Source organism: Pogoniulus pusillus, chromosome 23, assembly GCF_015220805.1.
Source record: "Pogoniulus pusillus isolate bPogPus1 chromosome 23, bPogPus1.pri, whole genome shotgun sequence".
Lineage (NCBI taxonomy): Eukaryota > Metazoa > Chordata > Aves > Piciformes > Lybiidae > Pogoniulus > Pogoniulus pusillus.
In genome coordinates this window covers 14,654,812-14,675,068 of record NC_087286.1, presented here as the reverse complement: position 1 = coordinate 14,675,068, position 20,257 = coordinate 14,654,812, and the positions used below count along the sequence as shown (strand labels likewise).

At 41.5% G+C, this 20,257-nt stretch overlaps 1 protein-coding gene across 5 annotated transcripts in view; it reads right to left on the bottom strand.

Annotated features, from left to right (window-relative positions):
- ARHGAP12 (Rho GTPase activating protein 12) overlaps nucleotides 1–20,257 on the bottom strand; it is a 75,185-nt gene that overhangs the window by 25,162 nt on the left and 29,766 nt on the right. For 3 of the 5 annotated variants that reach the window (XM_064162629.1, XM_064162630.1, XM_064162633.1), the window contains 5 exons: nucleotides 14,427–14,690; nucleotides 10,598–10,738; nucleotides 8,878–8,958; nucleotides 4,424–4,549; nucleotides 1,486–1,560 (listed from right to left, as the gene is read on the bottom strand). In XM_064162629.1, coding sequence (XP_064018699.1) covers nucleotides 1,486–1,560; nucleotides 4,424–4,549; nucleotides 8,878–8,958; nucleotides 10,598–10,738; nucleotides 14,427–14,690 — 687 coding nt within the window. The remainder of the gene's footprint in view (nucleotides 1–1,485; nucleotides 1,561–4,423; nucleotides 4,550–8,877; nucleotides 8,959–10,597; nucleotides 10,739–14,426; nucleotides 14,691–20,257) is intronic. The other 2 variants (XM_064162631.1, XM_064162632.1) reach the window with 2 other exon arrangements.

The window sequence follows — 20,257 nt, the reverse complement described above, 5'->3', positions numbered from 1 at the left end:
AAAAGACAGACATATTGTCAAGGACAAGCAGTGTTTAGCTGCTGGTTGAGATGTTCTTTCAGTCCAGTGGGAACTGCACATCCTACTCACTTCATTATCTCCACTGGCTGGAGTGCTTGCTCAAGCCAGTGACAGACACACTATATTCCAAAACTGGGAATTCAGTAGAAGAAATGAGTCACATCCCTCCCCTTCGATTCGTTAGATGGCTGACTTGAGATCTATGCAGAGCACCACTACCAGTCCTATGCACTGCACCATTCTGGCAGACCTCTGGCTTCAATGAGTGGAATGGCCTAGCAGCATCTTCCACAGCTGCCTAAGCAACTGCTTCCCAACCACAATTGGGTTTTAATAAGTTACCCACAGTGGAACATCACTGGGATGTCTCAAAATGACTTAGGGTGGAAGACACCTCTACTTCAACCCGTGGGCAAGCATGCCTCTCTACTAGACTCAGTTGCTCAAGGTCTTAAACACCCCCAGGGAGGGCATATCCACAACCACTCTGGGCAGCCTATTCCACAGTGTCACCACCCTTGTACTGGAGAATTTCATCCTAAGATCCAGTCTAACCCTGCTCTCCCTCAGCTTCAAACCATCGCCCCCCTTGTCCTGTTGCTAGATACCCTTACAAAAAATGCCTCTGCAGCTTTTCTGTAGGCTCCAAAGAAGAATTCTGCAGAAAAATAAGCCCTACTTATCAGCAACACGAGGGGGTACTAAAGGGAAAATGTATGTAATCAGGGAAAAGGAACTGATAAACAGGGACCAATACCATAAAATTGACCAGCTCTCTTTGTAACACTTCAATCCTAGAGGACAGCTAAAGAAAATACAGATTGCTCTCTAATCATCTCAAGCAGCAGTGAGTTCTTCTACAAAAATAAAATTGAAATTATTTAAGGTCTGAGATATGTTTAAAGAAATTCCAATGCATGCAGCAATAATTGCTTTTGTGTATGGCTATCAGCTACACTTGCTTAATAAACAACATCTGCTTTAGCGTGGAAATTAGAATCATAGAACGGTTTGGGCTGGAAGGGACCTCCAAAGGTCATCTAGTCCAACCCCTGTGGCAGTGAGGGAAGATCAGGTTTAGGACCACTTGAGGAACCTTTAGGTATATAACTGTATAACCTGATCCTAGTGGAGGATGCCCCTGATGACTGCAGGAAGGTTGGTCTGGATGACCTGTGGAGGTGCCTTCCAACCCAAACCATTCTATGACTCCATGACTTTATCCCGCAGTGAACTTTTAACCCAATCTCCTATCGCTAAGCCCTACTGAAACCAAACACATCTACATTTATTTCCGAGAGTGCAGCTGGATGCAGTGCATTCCTTTTAAAATGCAAAGCCTTCAAACAGCTTTATCCCATTATTTTTTCCCAATAATAAGCAGGCTTACCCTCAGTTCTCTACCTATGAATAGCCTGGTTTCTACAGCATTTACTTATCTATTTCAACGCTTTGCATACTGACTGTGGCTTGATGCTTTGGTGAAGAAGGAGAGGACTCGTTTTCAGGAAAGGCAGCCTTGGAAGCAGATGATGATTCCTATAAAATTCCAACAGATAGCATTAAGTTATTGTCTGCCTTGCAATTATTTGGGTTTTTTTAACCCTAAATGCATTCTCACTAAACACACACACATACAATACCAAAACAGAAAAGTACTTTTTTAAAGCACTCAGCTTTTTACAACCCTGCTTACTGAAGATTTACAAGCAACACTCAATCTGGGTTAATTAGCACATACCCACTTAGAAAAAAAAGTTAATGCATACTGTATCAGCTTAAAACAAAGCTTTCATCCTTATTAAGGGGCAGGTTTTCTTTGTATGATTTGCTGTTAAATTATGGAGTTACTATACTTAGAGCACACCATATAATAAAGAACAAGATCCTGAAGACCAGATTGTGTCTGTGCTGTCAGTCAATACAGAATCAGTGCAACAGCTCTACATGTAGAAAAGCATACACCAGCTATGTAGAAAAGCATACACCAGCTATGTAGAAAAGCATACACCAGCTATGTAGAAAAGCATACACCAGCTATGTAGAAAAGCATACACCAGCTATGTAGAAAAGCATACACCAGCTATGTAGAAAAGCATACACCAGCTATGTAGAAAAGCATACACCAGCTATGTAGAAAAGCATACACCAGCTCTACTAATTTTTTTTGCTCAAATACTGAAAATTTTTTTAGGGAATCAGGTTTTTGTTCTATGCTAGGTGTTATCTGCAGGCCAAAAGACAGTACCAAAGCTCTGAAAACTAGAAAAATTGCTCATCTGGAACCACAATCAGCATGTGAGCTTCCCCTGAATTAATGATTGCCTTGCACAAATACTACTGTCCTGATTAGGTGTGTGACCAGCTCGTGGAGAGAGGTGATTCCTCACTAGGTTTAAGGTCTTGGTGTTTGAATACTGCATCTTGAAGAAGAGTAAGCAGCTCCACTTATATAATGTTTTACAAGAATCACAAAATCAACCAGGTTGGAAGAGACCTCCAAGATCATCCAGTCCAACATAGCACCCAGCCCTGTCCAATCAACTAGACCATGGCACTAAGTGCCTCACCCAGTCTTTTCTTGAACACCTCCAGGACAGTGACTCCACCACCTCCCTGGGCAGCCCATTCAAATGCCAATCACTTTCTCCACGAAGAACTTCCTCCTAGCATCCAGCTTGTACTTCTTCATTCACCACATAAATGTCCTGACAAAATTATGCCAGAAAAAAAGTTTCCCTTTAAAAATGAGGCCAAAACTTTAAGCTATCACCAACATAACTGTTCATACCAGGGAAGAGTAGACTGCACATGAGGTTAGAAGTGTCCACTCAGCTTTAATTTATCAGGAATCCACCTAGGCTGCCTGCTACGCAGTGCCACAACACACTCAGTACAGAAAGATGAGTAAGGAGAGCAAGGAGGGGAAAGGAGCAGTAGAGGGACCTTGAAATCACTGGAGCTAAACTAATGTGTAGAGGTGCAAAGTCTCCAGCCAAGCACAGCCTGCTGCCTCCTCAGCACTATGTTTGATACATTCTGAACTGACAGCTCAAAAGCTTAAGATCAAATCTAATAAATCCTATCCTGAGGAACTAAGTCAACCCACGACAAACTCACTCTCTTGTACTTCATCAAGGAAAGCCTTTAAAATCCATCAGAAACAACAGGTCAAGCAAATAACATTCTGGGCAGCAGATCCATTTTCATTGTAACTACTATGTTTTGGCCATTTAAGTTTGTCTTTGACATCTGCAATTACACAGCACCCTTAAGAGGCTTTTTTCCATGCTCACAAGTCCACATTCATTTTGTCTTTATCTTTAGAAAGAGAGTGTGCTTACAATGCTCTTTCCTGGTATCTCATCCTGAGAGCTCTGTGCTAAGATTTCAGCATCACAAAGTATTTAAGTTGTCATGCATTTCAGGTCAGACTGCTGTGAAGGTACAGAAACCAGCAAGTTACCACCCTACAATACACTTTTCAGTTCCTTCCTGACCACCTCTATCAGTTCTCCACATCCATGGGCAGAATGTCCCAGCAGGAGTAGAAATGGCCAAGACAAAACTGGAGGGAGACAAGCAGAGGGGGAGCAAGGCAGAGGCTCTGTCCCCTTGGTGACCTGAACAGCAACCACTACTGCCCAGCCCAAAACAGACTATCAAGAACAGGCCCTGACAAGAGGCATAAAACAGCTTTTTATCACTTCTCACCCACAGCTCACCCACAGACTGAACACCTAGCTGAGCTCTGGACCAGTTGAAAGCCAAGCACTTCAGCACTTTGAGCACTGTCCTCTGGCCTTCAGTGTTACAATCCTGCTGGAACCACGCACAGATTCTCCTCTTTCTTTGAGGCATTACAATGGAGATGAAGGGAACAGCCATCAAATGGCTAAGTTCATTCTATAATACTATGATTTACACCTTCAAGAGGTATTTTTTACTTTAGCAAGTCCATTTTTTCACTTCAATTCTAGGACTACTTCAGTTCTGCAGTCTTTCAAGTATATTCTTACTTGGAGTTTCCTACAGGCATGAAATCTCACTACACCTTACAAAAGAACCTCACCCACATCCACAACTCTCAAATTCAAACCCTAACTACCCTCCATAGCCTAAACTGAATTGGGAGATCCCCAACTGTCATCAAAGAGGCTGTACACACCAAACTGAACTAATACTAGTTAAAATACTTCAAGGACTGTAAGGAAAGAGCTGCTACACACAAAGTAACAGCAGTCATCTTATCAAGCAGTCCTTGGTTTCGCTGGATGTTACACAGTGATAGAGTATTAGGGAAATGAGAGCTCAGAAATTCATGCACTCGTTTCTGTTAGACTAAACACTCCACACATCAGAAACAGCTGTCACCCCAGCATGCTGTTTAATTTGTTCCTACCTTATCATTGGTGTCCAACACAATTGTGCTGTGCCTCCATTTGGTTAAAATTATTGGTTCTTGTAGCCTCCTGTCCAGGCTTCGACTCTTTATTATATCTCTCTGCTGCTGTGGTGAAGCATTATACTAGAGAAGAGAAAATTCAAACTGTGAGGAAAATCAGAGTCAAGCAAAGAAGACAAACCACTCCTATCTTAACAGCACAAGCAACAATATATGGAGCTCATTAAGAAGGCACTGATAACACCTCAGGAACACAATGTTGTATGCATCTTAGCAGCTTAAATAACTTGCACTGGTGTTACAAGTAGTGTTAATAAACTGACAAGTCTTTAAAGAGAACCTTGGACATATTTGCCTCATCAGGTAAACACTTTTCACTCAGGTGTTCATGTGGGCTTGGCTTGATTCATTACAAATAGTGTAACACACTAGGAGGGAGTGAGTGGGTCCCCAGGATGTGCACTTCTGGGCTCCAGACAAGCCTCCACTTTTAAAATAAATGGATTGATCTGTGCTGTCCAAAGAAAATCACAGTGAGACCAGACTCTGCATCTTCCAACTGAACCAGCCATCCTCCAGAGCCGGTAGAGCCCATTGGCCACAGAGAAGCAGCCAAACCAGCTCAGATAACACCACCTCTGCTACTCCTTGGTTTGCCACCACTCAATCTTCTCAGTTTAAAGAGCCCTGCAGAACAGTTTCAGGTCTGGTTCACTTCCTGACTCTCTATAGGACCACTACCTGCAGAGCTGTTGCCTCTCCTACAGGTACTTAAAATATTTCCCCCTGCTTATCAGCAACAATAAACAACTCTATTTTACTCTTAGTACAGGCTCCCCTTCCCTCACACAACATTTTGGTTTTATGTAACTCTAAGCAGATTTTCTGTACCTAAACTTGAAGACAGATCAGGCAAGGGTTGTCCAATGCAATCAAATTGACCCATTCAAGATTACACATTGTCTGGTAGGACAATCCTTGCTGTGCCATGGGCCTTAATAACATCATCTTGGGGTGTGATGTTATTCTCTTAATTGTGAAGCTTGTGATAATGTAGCACACGACTCCAGGTGTGCACACACTGCTCTTGAAAAGCCTGCACATATTCAAACTCTTCTCATTGCATTAACCCCTCTGGCACATCACCTCAGATTGTTGCCCATTCCACTGAGAGCATCTCCCATCAGGAAGGAAGGACACAAGCAAAGTGCTGCACACACCAAGAAACACAAAGTTCTGTCATAGCAACTCTTGGTGTAGGGTAAGGACACCAGTGATGGAAATTTAGATCACACAGGGTTATTTTCATTGTTGACTTTGCTCAGTGCCTTCACCTACTACTTAAAAGCCTTCTTTGCCCTGTTCTAAAATGTTCTGATTCTCTCAGCTGACTGACTTGTATTTAATTTTAACCCAATACATGGCATGGCTCAAGGCTCTGTCCTAGCCTCACTGTGATTGAAATATATTAACACCTCTGAGTTACTCGGAGCAGTTGTCCCCATTCTTATGGAGATGACACAGAACACAGCTTTAAGAAAAAGAAGAGGATTATTCTTCCTTAGGGTTAACAATATCCTCAGCCAGATGAAAGGAACTGAGGGAAAAAGAGTGGGAAGTAAAAGCTAAAGTTTGGGTCTTTACTAAGTTAAGCATTTTCCTCTCCCTTCTTGAGTCAGAGATAGCAAAAGCAGCACTTAAAAAGTTCTAACATGCTAGTACCCTTTAGCACATTATATAGTCTATCATATTTTTGCAGTTGTCCTCCCCACAGACTGTCTGAAAACAAAGCCTTTTTGGAAAAAAACAAAACCAAAACCAACACAAACCCAGAAAATATTAAATGTTGCCCCAGAACAAAGCCACCCTTCTGTGCTACTACTCTCCTTGGCTTTGAGTTATCCTTTTTGCTGCTCCAACAGGTATCACACCAACATTACAGAACTTGCTTTTTTTATCAACTAAATCAATAAGAGATTTTCCTTAAACCTAAATAAACAAAGAGAGTCATTTTTGCATTCTGAAGGACCTCATTCTCTTTCTTTCTGTAGGGCAAGAAGATTCCTCATTCTCTGTCACAGGACATGTGGGTGGCAGCAGTTGGAGGCGTCAGCTGCACAGAAGGAACTGAACCTATGCAGAACACCACTGAGACAAGCAGCTCTATTCAAATGTACAGGCGACTGAAAAATACCATGGGGTAACCTACGTTGTGCACTCTGTGGCTTTGGACATCCATTGCTTCACCTTCTAACCCTCTGGATTACTAAGAATGCTGATCTTTGAAGAAGAGTTGAGGTCCCTGAGCAAATACTCAGCATTCCCAGTGCACAGACAGTGCATTAACAGACTGCTGGGTCTGTTAAGACTGCCAAAAATGAAGCTACTCTACCTTGTGCTTCCTCTGTGGGTACAGCAAGGGGAGCTAAAGTTGCAGGAACTCCTAATAAGAGACAGTTTAACTGCAGTATCAGTCTGGAAATATTAACACCAAAACTATGAGCTGCCTACAGGGCCTTATACTATGTGGAACTTCATTCAAAGCCTGCTCCTGGAGCAGAGAGTTCAGCCAGAGGCTGGCCAAGTATCATGCTGTCATGCCTGATATCAGCCTAGAAATGCATTCTGAAGATCCAAGACACCATTAAACTCTAATTTTTATTAGATTGCAGCAGAACACACAGACATAGGAGCAAACTCCAAGTCTTTAACAAGATGTAGCACAAATGAGGGTTAAATACTGTTACCCATTCTAAAGAATATTTCACTATGTTCTACTCTTCCTCTGCACAAAGCTGGGTCACACTCATCATAAGCCTTAATAGACTTTTCAGCAGTTGTCAAAGCCACTCCATCTGAGACTCCACTTGAAGCCAGAGGCATTCAGCTATTGCTAGATGTCATTTAAATATACATGACTGGAGGGCTTCCCATAAGACTGTCTAAAGTAATTTGTTTTGTAACCGTCCTCCCCCCCGCAACACAGAACCTTACAGTTCTTCACACACGTACAGAAATTCTGCAAGTGTTATTCCTGAGCATGTTCACATTTGCAGCTCGTGCTATAGCTGTGAAGACTGCCAAAGCTACAGTACTAGGTCAGCTAATGTGCTATCCCCACAAACTCCAGATGATCTTTAGTTCTAAAGAATCCCAGATTATTTCAAACTGTCTAACAAAAAAGATTCTTTTCTTTTTGTCTGCTTTAACTGCACTACATGACCACAGTATTCCATCACTCCACAACAGATTTGGGAAAGCAGTATTTGAAGTGAATACACTGCTCAGCCCAAGTTACACCATGTCTGGGCTCCACAGTTCAAGAGGGACGGGGAACTACTGCTGCAAGGATGGTTAAGGGACTGGAGCATCTCTCTTAAAGGACCTGAGTTTGTTTAGTCCGGAGGAGAGAAGGCCGAGAGAGGACCTTATCAATGTCTACAAATATCTGACAGGTGGCTGTCAGAAAGGTAAAGCCATTCTCTTTTCAACAATACCCAGTGACAGGACAAGGGGCAATGGACATAAACTCAATCACTGGAAATTCCATCTCAACGTAAGAAAAAGCTTCTTTGCTGTGTGGGTGATGGAGCCCTGGAGCAAGCTGCCCAGAGAGGCTGTGGAGACTCCTCAAGAGATCTTCAAAACCTCCCTGGACACATTGCTCTGTCACCTGCCCTAAGTGGTCCTGCTTTGCAAGGGGGTTGGACTCAATCTCTGGAGGTCCTTTCCAACCTCTAACATATTGTGACTCTGTAGAAAGAAATGACCAAGAGTAGGGTTCTTTTTACCTAGTAACTCCATTACCATCTAAGCAAGAGTTACATTGCTGAAGTCTATGGTTTTCTCCTACCACTCATCAAGAGCTTTCAATATGTTATAACAACTGTCCTGTAACTCTCCAAAGTCAAAGTAAGAATTAAGCAGTATCATTAGGTGCATCCTCAGAATACCAAACATCTCTAGAGCTCTGCCTACAAATGCCTATTTTAATTACTAAATTAATAAATACCAGAATACACTGCTGGTGAAACTGTGTCATCCTCAAAGATGCACAAGTTTCAGAGGAGCTTTCTGGGTTTTCGACACCTGTCTGTATAAGCGTTTTGGAGGGTACTGAAAATAGAACACAGTTTTTCAGGGCCATTCTGTAGGTGAAAAAAACCCACAACAGTATTTTTTTTTCCTACACAGCTTTTCTTTTCCGTAACAAAATCACATACATTATTCTGCAGCCTTGCTCAGTTCAAAGACACAAGATCTTCTCTGACACCTGAACAGCGACAAACATCCATTTTCCACGGCCATGAGTACATCTCTTTTTTCCCTTCACAATCAGAGATTCCACAAAAATGCAAGGAACAACCAAGTCCTCTTGTTGTGAATAACTCCCACTGAACACTTCTAAAGGAGTAGAGAGCCCCAAATTGCTTGTTTTTTGGGTCACTCACCTTGGGTAGCTCCCATTCTGACCGGGAACCATCAGCGCTGTAGTAGTATGGTCTGCCTTGTTCATCTGCATGTTTGAGCCACTGCAGAAAGAAATGTGATGACAGGAAACGAAATCAGAGTGACAGTCATAACACAGCAGTCTCTGATATGTGGGATTTGAAGTCAGGTTTTAATAAAGTGCCATCCACTTTGGAAGTGTCTAGTGCACAACATCCACTAATTAACCAAGGTTACAGTGACAGCGATGTTGTTTCCAGCCTGGGCTCGTTAATATCTTTTCCTTCTGTAACTCCTCAGAACACAGTCCTGCAATATCACACAAGGCATTGTGATAAATAGATGGGTTTGGAGATGCTGTCAGTCATTCGTCAACATTATGGTGTCAGTTTAAGGAGGAACTATCTTTGCAGCAGGTCTGTATAAAGCTTTTATACACGAAATTACAGAATTACAAGAAGCTCAACTAACAGCAGCTGGCAAATGTTGTTGAACAACTCTGCTATAAAACATCAAGAGGAATGGGAGATGGAGCTCCTAAATAAATCATTAAGAATATCATTTCTGTAACCTCTGGAAGCAACTCCCACAAATCAAAAAGGTACAACTGTGCCTAGTTATCCACAAAAGAAAGAATTACCACAAGCAAAGCTTGACAAGAAGATTGCACCAAAATATGCAAAGAAACACTCCCAGCAAACCTCTTGGGTCAAGCTGGTTTCACAAAACTGCCTTCCAATAAACTGTTTGCTGTCAATACTAGTGCAATCAAAAAAAGAGACAATTGCCTATCTGCCAAAACATAAATAAGCACTCTAAAGAGCTTTAGCAAGAAAAGAATAAGCAGCATAAAATTCCAAAATTGCCATAAAACCAAATTCTTTCCAAGACAAAAATAATTTGCACACGTTGCTTGGAGGAGAGGTGGTGTTAGAGTATTATAAAGGAGTTAATGTTTCTGTGAACTCCTTCTGGGAACAAAAAATATGAAAACAAAAGGTTCAAATTTAATGAACAATTAGAAAAATTGGACTGCTTCACAAACATAGCTGAATATTGTCATTTATGTCGTGTGGGAGGATTTAGGCAACACCCAGAGTAAGTTCTCAGTAGCAATTACATAATTAGGATAGAAGATCAATCTGCCAATATAGCTGTAGTTTAATTAAGAGGTTTATCTCCATCTGAAAGCATTACTGAAAATCTCTAGTGATAAAAGTGCTAAAAGTGATTTTCAGTTTGAAACCATCCTAACTGGAAGGTTTATGTAGATGAAAACAGCTTTGAAAAAGACAGCAAGAAAAACATTATATTGGCATGAAGTTCATTGCTGAAGTGTAATTAAGAGGGTGGGCAGGGGAGGGTTGCAATGAAGGAAATTATATATGATACTTTCATTTAATATAATTTGATACCAAACAGGGAATACAAAAACTTTTTCTACACATTGAAGAACATACTACAAGAACAAAAGAACCCAAACAAAACAAACCAACAAGCACCAAAACCAACCAAAACATACAAATACAAACCAAAGAACCAAACCCAAAACTGAAACCTAAGCCCCCACCACTTCAGTTGCCAATGTTTCATGCGTGTTTCAAAACCAAAAGGAGATACTGCTGAGGTACTGTTTTTCACATCTAGAAATGAAATCTGCATTTCTAGCAGTGAATCAGCAGAGGAGACTTGGAACACAGGACGAGAAGAAGGAAAAAGTACCTTTTCATTAGTATAGTCATTGGTATATAAGGTCTGACCATGTTCATCCAACTCTTCTGACCAACCCTTTGGAGGAGAACCATACTGACTATCTGACTGGCTGTAACAAGAACTGTGGTCGTTTTCTTCTGATGAAAGGTGCTATAAGTAGTCAGAAACATACAAGGCAGTTTTAAGAATGAAAGAGCTTTAAAATCTGAAAGATCAAAGATTATTTGGCTAGAAATAGAGTGGTAATAAAGGCAGGGAGTTCACATTTTCATAGTTTACATCAGAGATGCATTTTTACAGTCTAGAAATATCTGAGACCTTCTAGACAATTCTAAGTATTTTCAGAACAACTGCTTTACACTAGTACCATTTTTTAAAGTTCTACTACACCAGATTTCAGTTACTTCAATTTTACCTCCTTTTTTTTTTTTTTGCTGATCTACATTTTATTCCCACAAATTCACCTCACTGAATGATAAAGAAAAGTTAGCTTCAGCAATCCACATTACCTCAAAAAACTTGGAAGACTTGCTGCCTTTGTTTTCTGGGAGCATCCCAACTTTCTTACCTAAAGCCTTCTCTTCCCTTCCCAAAATAATCTCTGAACACACAAGAACAACTTGCAACTCCAAGCTGCACCTCTGCAGGTCCCAGCACTTCACAGGACTCATGCAACACAGCCTGAAATATTTGGGATTTCTGCTCTTCTCCTTCCAGCTCTGCTGCCTGTGACAAGGAGTACAGGCACAGCTAGATTACTTTCTCAAGGCAGAAGTGAACTGGTATGTAAGTTTGATGTGGTAAAAGAAAAACTTTGCCATACACACCAAACAATTTCCGCTCCCTCCTTCCTTGCTAATGCACTGTACTCAAAGATGCGTTCCATGCCACAATGCCAGTTTCCTGAGGAATTCAGACCAGATTCCATGTCATGCTACCTTGGATCCTTGGCTAGAAGGTATAATGCTTTAGAGGGAACACATCCTACTCTTCAGAAATTAATGACAGTTAGATATTGATGAAGGTTCAGTAACACAAGGATAAGGGCTTTCAGGAAAATGTGAAAAGCAGGACAAAGGCAGAGTTTCCTTTTTTAACTAGAAAACTATTTCTCCTAAAAAAATGTTAAATCTTACCCAAAAATATCCATGAATGAGAAACTCACCAGTTCTAAAGGCCAGAGGTTTTAGAGACTACATGTTTAGTGTCATTTCCAAATGGTTATTGGACAGGGGTTACCTTTCCAAGCAGCTTACCACTTGTGTGACACAAACTCCCCACACTGACCTGAGCCAGTTTATCAAGGACAGCAAAACCTATATGAAATCTCCAGCTGACTAATAAAGTAACACGAAAAAACCCATGCAAGGGTCCTCTACAGCCTGCAGAATGTGAGCATGTCAACACAGCTGTCTCTCGTGCACCTGAGGCAACTTGAAATCCTGAAGAGTAATTTCTAACCACTGTGGGAGGGGGTGGTGTAAAAAAAGCCTTCAGTCTCATTTTCACACTTGAAGAATTAAGACTGAGGAGTGCTAGGAGTGCTATTGGCCTCATCTGAACCACTGCTTTTCAGAACAGCTGTACTGTATTCATATGGGTTTACATGATGTTTCTTTTATATTGGACTCTATATAAACATAAGTTTGCATTGTGCTTTAATGGTTAAATATTAAGTGCATTATCACTTAATGCTCAAAGTAGTAGACTTTGGACCACTTTATTACTATCATTATTATGACTAACAGGAACTACGACCAAGTAGCACCAAGCATTTGTATTTGCCTCTTCAAGCAATTCTTGATACAGGGGAAACACTGCACACACATGAAATACACAGGAGACGTGAAAGTGAAAACTCCTGCTGTTCTGTCAGGTGATTGTTAATCTGTAAGGTGTCTCTATAATAACACTCATCTTAACCTACATTTGCAGGCCTAAACAAAATTGCTGAGTTGTTGCAAAGTTTTATCAAGCCAAGCCATTCCTTGTCCCCTCTCTCTGATACGGTGACATCTCATTCCTCTTACAGCCCACCTTAACTAAATCACTACCTGACAGACTTCTCCTCTTAAGCACTCCTTCCTCAAACACATTAACAAGTCACAACCTCTGCTGAATTTTGTCTGTAATTCCAAAAATCTAACCCACTTTCCTAAAGGCTCCAGTGACAGGACTTCACTGCTTCCCCCCACCCCATCCAAATAACTGCCATAACTTGCAACTCTTTTCTTTGGTGCCATCACCTGTTACCAACTCCTTTGGCCACTTAAGTACAATTTTGCCCCTTCTTAATGATCCATTAACATTCACTTTCCCAGCTATAAAGTTCCAAGAGCAATTATAAGCTATTCTGTGCTCTAATATGTTAGATACTAGGACACATGAGTCACAGATCTTATTTTCACATCACCTTGCCATCCTGCTACCTACTATGATACGAGTTCCTTCTCAGCAGGTACACAACTAGCATTTACCCTTCCTGCAGGTGCTCTTCCATTACTGAAACCAAAGGGAATGTAGATAACTCAAACCACTGTGCTGTGTAAAAGCCAGCTTGTGATGCTTGTATTAAATTTGTTTCTACTAATTATTGAGACATATTTGCTCTGAATCTTCACAGACAAAATTTGTAATGTCCTATATTTTACTATAGCTTAGGCTCACATCTCAACCTTTAATCTAACTACTTTGGTTTAAGTACTCAGAGGTCATAACCAAAAGCTGAACAGAAAGAGTGAAGCATGAAATACACTTGCAAATGCAGAACAGAAAAGAAAGGGGAAGGGAAAGGAGCGGGGGAAAACAAAAGCAGCTTCAAACTGAACACATAACTGCTGGAAAGCAAACCAATATGACCTTGCAAAATAGATCTCCCTAGACACACACTTTGATAACCCAGTCAGAAAGGACACAAATTACTCAAGGAACTCATGCTACTGGGAAGTATGAACTTATTATCTAGTTAAAAATTAAGCAAAACATGCATTGGTCTTACAAAGACTGGAAACTTCATAGATAAAACTATCTGAAGGCAAATCTGTAATATCTCAAGCATCACAAGCAAAAGAACTGGGGTGAATTTTGAGCAGTAAAATAAACACATACATAAAAGCAGGCATTCTGAACGTGCAGCCATGCAGTGAAGTTGTGGTACAGAGGGGCATGAGCAAGAAACAGAGAGGCCATTTGCAAATGGGGAGCAAGGAATAATTGTTGGAAGTATGAGAAGGAGGAATGATGAAAATGAAAAAACAATTAACACTTACTACAAGAAGAGTTACCACTCAAAAAAGCAATCACTTGATACAGATGAAAGAGTCTTCTCCAGACAATGAGAGATTAACAGACCATCCTCAGGGATACCAAAGTGACAGCCACTAACATTTTGCCAGTTTACCTGTTACAGCCACTCGCCTGTGGCAAGAAAATTTCAGAGAATCAGAACACTGTTTAGGTTGGAAAAGATCTTTAAGATCATCAAGCCCAACCACTAAACAAACATTGCCAGGTGCACCACATCTACATCTCTTTTAAACACCTCCAGCACTGGAAATTCAATCAGTGCCCTGGACAGCCTGTTCCAATGCCTGACAACCCTTTCAGTGAAAAAAATTGTTCCTAATAGCCTATCTACCAGCACACAGCTCACAAACCACTCTTGTACCCAAAAGTGATTGAAGAGTTAAACTGTTCACTGCTTCATACCAGGACATACAACCAAAAAAAAGACAAGTGAAGACCTTGACACCTGGAAACTCAGCAACACCAAATTCCATAGCAAAACAGCATTCACGTGCATCACAATCTCATTGCTGGTGATCTCAGAAGGAACTACCTCATGATCTGCATGGCTCTGGGAATCCCCTTTATTAATGCTTGCATCTCGGGCCCACCGTGGAGGTTTCCAGGTTCGTTCCTGTGATCCTCTGTTGTAGTAATAACAGCGTCCTGTAGTATCTTTATGGGTTTCCCATTCCCCATTTATTTGGACCGGAGCACTTGTAGGTAGTGGTGGAAGTGCAGACTGAGATATTTTCAGTTCTCGTAAATTAGCATAAACTGGTGAATCGGGCCTCCCTTGGCTTGGTGGAGTAGTTGGCTATTGAGAGAAGAAATGTATTGTTAAAGAGCAAATGACTGTCAGAATGCTCTCTTGCAATTCAGAATATATTACAGCAGGCATACAAACCAACAAACTCCCCTTCTTCTTGGTGTAAAGTACAAAAGCGCTAAGGACAGCCACAAGATGCTGGAGCATGAAAACCTTAAATTGGTAACTATAAGGTAGATGTCACAAGTTGTATTTATTTAATAGTAACACAGTTTTTCAGCTTTTCCCAGGTGACAGCTGATAATTATGCCTTACAGTGGATCTGAAATACAACAGAATCATCATCAGAATGATTATATGCTTGTCTTGTTGAAAAACTTCAGCTTTACAGTTCAAGCATTGCTCAGGAACTGTAAATAATAGGATCTTCCTCAAGATAAAAATGTAGCATTTCTGAGATGCCACTTGACAGGCAAAGACAGTTCCCTAAACTTTCCCACTCACTCCTAACACACAGAATCAAAGAGTTGTTTCAGCTGGAAAAGACCTCTAAGATCACCGAGTCCAACCATTGCCCAGGATGGTGGTGAATGTAAAGCAGGGCTTTGCTCAGCAAGGTCTGAACAAACACCTCAGTTGGAGGCTGGGACTAAGAAACTCTGGTGTACACCTGGATGGTTCACCTGTACACCCTTCCCAACAGATGCTTAGTCAAAAAACATTCTGGGCCATATCACCAGGTGTTCTGATTACCATTCCCTTTCTCTTAGAAACCAGAGGATACTCTTACCCAGCCAATTTCATTTGTATACATGCACACAAGTAGAACAACAAACATCCACAGGAAAGCAAACTACTAATGACAAGTCCTCATTAATAAACGGTTTGCTAACATGAAGGCCAAACAGAAAGCATGGTTAAAAGCCCCCAATGCTTCCTGAAACCATGGAATACTTTCAAAGAAGCCATTAAAGTGCTGAGGAGGAAAAACCACACTTTCAGATGTTCAACTTCTAAAGTACAACAGAAATAAAACACACCATGCAGAGCGTAAGAGCATCTGTTCTCACAAGAGCTGTGATTATGAGACTGTGACAGCAGTTTGTTATTAAGCCAGAAGGTTTCCTGGTAATGCACTGCCATCTCTGTATCTCAGGACACATGTAGGCACTCGAAAGGAAGGAACTGTATTATTTATACTGCCCCCTCCCCCTGCTTCATTTTAATTCAGAAGCTTTGCTGAAGGCAAGTCCTTGTGCCTCTTCTTGCATCTTTCACAGGAAAAAAAAATAACATATTGCCTTACACAAAGGATCTTTTATAATGTACTTTTAAACACTAAAATCCCAAGATGCTAATCTAGGCCACATCTAATCATAAATTATCAAGGTTTGCTCAGTCATGACAGCACATCATGCCACACAATCTGATATCAACCAAGTGCACCACAGCTAGAGCCAAATATGGCAATATCCACAACCAAAAGGGGAAACAGCTAGAGAGGAACTTAATGAGATTAAAACAGGCACGGACCTGTTTTGTGTATCTTTTAAAGAGAAAACAGAGCTTACTAGATAGAGCAAGTACGGAATGTTTAAGACAAACCACAAGAAGGGGAGGGAGAAATTCCAGCACTGGCAAAATCAGGCTGCCTAAACCAATTAGTATCCTCCTCTAATTCAAAGGAAAGGAAAAAAAATAACAAAACACACACACACACAAAAACAACCACACCACCATGCAACAACAATCTGGTACAAAATTTGGTGAACAGCATAAGACTATTTTCCTAGTGCCTAAATTACATTCTCCCTGCAGTCCACACCCTCATTTCTGAATGAGGGCACAAGCAGCTGCCTTTGGTAGAGATGCTCTGAGAGCACTACCATGAGCAAAGCATCACGCCATGGTCTTTGGGGATGAACCTCAATTCCCTGGGATGCTGAGAGAGTAACCTTGAGGTCTGCTCACTGGAGAGTGCAGTCTCTGCATTCATTTCCCAATGGGCCCACAGAGCTTCATTTCTCACGTAAATTGTCCTGCCACTAAACCACCAGGCTTGTCATTTGCATCAAGAGCATTCACCTGCACAGGAGGGAAGACACGAATCTTCAAGATCTTCCTCTATTTCAAGGAAGTGGCAAAAGCATCAAGCATCCTGGCTGCAGTGGCAGGAGGCCAGTAAGCTTACACAACATTTGCATCCTCCTGAAATTGCTGCTCCACTCCAGGCAGCACGAAGGCTTTGCTGTCTGACCTGCATTTCACCAGTTGCTTTTTTGTTTGCATTAAGATAATACAGTGCCATTATTAAAAGAACAGCTCTGTGTATTGACAAAAGGTTTTTTCCAAACAGAAAACCTAGGATACAGAATGCCTGGTGTAAGGAGGAAGGTCTTTACTATAATGAGAGTGGCAAAATCCTGTGACAGGATATCCAGAGATGTGGTTGGGGTCCGATCCTTGGAGATATTCAAGATCACCGATGTGGCCCTGGGCAGCCTGATCTAGTTGGTGATGTCCTTGTTGAATGCAGGAGGAGTGGGCAACATGACCTTTGAGGGTCTCTTCCAACCCAGTGCAATCTGTGAATATGGCTCATAAGTTTCACACTTAAGTTTTCCACAGCTTCAACATTATAAGCAGAACAATTCCTGATGAAGCTGCAGGGCATGTATGTGCTAAGGCAGTACCTGAAGCTCACAGCCAACACACTGCAACATAAGTTAGGCAGCATACTAGTTAGGTTTAAAACAGTAATGTGATGAGAAAGTGCAATGAGGAGTTTTCTTCTGAATGCTCAGTACTGCCAAATTCAATATACCAATTTCTGGTTTTCAAGAGATCTCCAGAATTTTTGTCCCCAAACCAAACAACAGAGCTACCTCTCCTGCCAGCTAAGCCTTCAGACACTTTCCCCCTCTTCCAACAGATACTTCTGGGGGCAAACTGCAAGATTTTTGCAAGGCACCTGTAAGCTGCTGCTTCCAGCAAAGCAGAAAACAACTGCAAACCCATCAGCCTAATTACAACACGCAGCTCAGCTCACAATCGCATCTTTGAGGGACACGATTCTGTTATCAGGAACTGCTTTAAATAACCACGTAGCACACAGTAATACTTCCTCATACCTTGAGCCATGCGGCGAGGTACCCTGGTGTGCCTACAACAACAGTCGCTTCAACAGCACTCCACCTTATCAAGGCTAACTTTGTGAAGGCTTTCTCAGGTACTGATGAGAAAAAAAAAAAAACAGCTTTCAGAAAGCTCAGTTTTGGTGGAAATGAATTTCAGTGTACTTTCTCCATGGCTGTTGGCAGGCAGGTCTGTCCTCTCCCCCGCCCAGCGTGGGGAGTGCTGCAGGGGCAGGTCCCACTAGATGTCCCTGCAGAGCTCCCAACCCCTTCATTTCAGATGAGCATTTCGAGTTAAATGGTGTTCTGCAAAACCCTTTAATAATTACTTTTCAATCCCCATGCATACTAATTTGCTTTTCTTTCATTTACCAAACTCATTCCCAATGAATCCATGCAAACAGATCTAGCATTACCTAGAATCAAAACAGTTCCTGACCACTTCCATGGCTGCTTTCCCCAACACACGATTAAGGGAAACTTAGATGTATGCTAGACACTAAACAGTTTCTGTATGTACATGAGGACTTCCAGCTAGAACTTCACTCCTGAGCTTCATAATGCTCATAAACACAGAGCTGTATCAGTGGAAAGAGACTCCTTGTCTTCTCGCTATCAGCATCGCAAGAACGCGTCCTTCAGCGTGCCCATGCACGCACACAAAATGCCTTAGACTCAAAACATTTCAACATTAAGTTGCTATTTAATATGGATTTCAGACTTTTGGCGTCTCCCGCTGAGAACACTGAAGAAGTCTTGCTTTAAAAAGTGAATAAAAGGGAGAAAAATGATAAATGCTTCTATGATGGTAAAAAGCAGAATGAAAACGGTGCTGCCCAAGAAGCACTATGGTAACTTTATGACTAGAAGGAGCTCCCCCCGCCCCAAGCCCAGTTATGTCCTGCACTGTAATGCTTTAGAAATCTGCTGCATTTAAGTCCTGTCTCACAGAAAAGTTTGCCTGCACTAAATCCCTGCAAACAGACAAGAGTTTCATGCAGGCAGTTTCGCTTCCAGGTTCACCAAGCAGCCCTCTTCAAACAGGGCCAGTACACAGAGCTTTGGCAGAGCAGAAGTTTTTAGGCTAGCACAGCAGGAAGCAGATACGTGCTTTTAAATAAAACAACGTGTTAATCATTCATGAATGAACAGCCAACATTTTCAACAAAGGCTGCAGATATGCTATCAGGCCTCTCAGCCCTTCAACCCACTGCAATGAAAAGCAAACTGGCTATACTTCACCAGGTACTTGCTCACTACCAAAGTGTGTATTAGCTTCTCAAAGGATCCCTTACATTTCAGTGGTCCCTTAGAGAAATGAGGTGGGGAGTTGCCTTTTTGTTTTGTTTTTCAGACTGCACTATTCCTTTAAGCATTCAAAATTAAAGCAAACGTACAAAAAGGTTTAGTGCACCCCAACGGGGCAAGACTGCAGTTCTGGGAGAAACAAGAACTACAGATCTCTTCCCTATCCACCACTTCAAAATGGGTTTCGTTTATTTTCTTGCACTGAGAGCATATTACAGCATACTAAAAGACAGAAAACAAAGTGTCTTTGGAAGTGGCAATTATCTTTTTTCCTTTTACAGAACCGAAATTCAATACAACAACTTCTAGGGCATAACTGCTTAAAGAAAGCTGCAATGCCAGCCTACAAAACATGATCTGCCACAAGTGATTTTCCCTCCCTCCTTTACAAACAAATTGCTGTAGCTGTTGGGCCTGTTTGCAGCTTTTCTTTGTCTTAGGAACTTGAGAGCTTCCATTTCAGTAGCAGCATTCAAACTGCTGAAACTAATTGTTAAAAATCAAGGAAAAAAATGGGGGGGGGGGGGGAAATCTTAATCTTCTTTATGAAGTTACAAGCAACAGATTACCCACACTCATGCAAAGGAATAGCACTACACTGATGGAGAACAAGGGAATACTGGCTCCTTGCATCAGCAAGCTGGAGGAAGTCCAACAGGCACATCCCACAGCATCCTGAGACAGGGAACGAAGCATCTCAGCCCCCTCAACAACTGAGCTTCCTGCCAAAGAATTGCCACTGTCCTTTTAGGAAGGCCTGACCTCACCACCAGCTTTATTCAACAGCAAGAATACAAAAGAAATCTCAAACACTCTACAGTTTCATTCTCACGAAGTGACAGCTTCAGCTGGAATAATTAGCTCATCTCCTTCCTCTTTCTGCTCTTGGCTTAGGATTTCACAAACATCTTCTGGACCCTACTTTCTACTGCCATATTCAGACAGATTGTAAGTTTACTGCGATAGCCAAAAAACCACGAAGGAGATTTTTCAGCAGTTCCTTTACTAATTTAGAAGATAAGATAGCCAACTAATTTAACTAGCCAAACAATTATTAATGCACCAACCTTTTCGACAGGGTAACTCACTCTAAGTCCAAAACATGACAGTGAGTATTATAATCCCGATAATAGCTGGCCATAAATTTCAAACAAGCTGCAGTATGCAAGCACT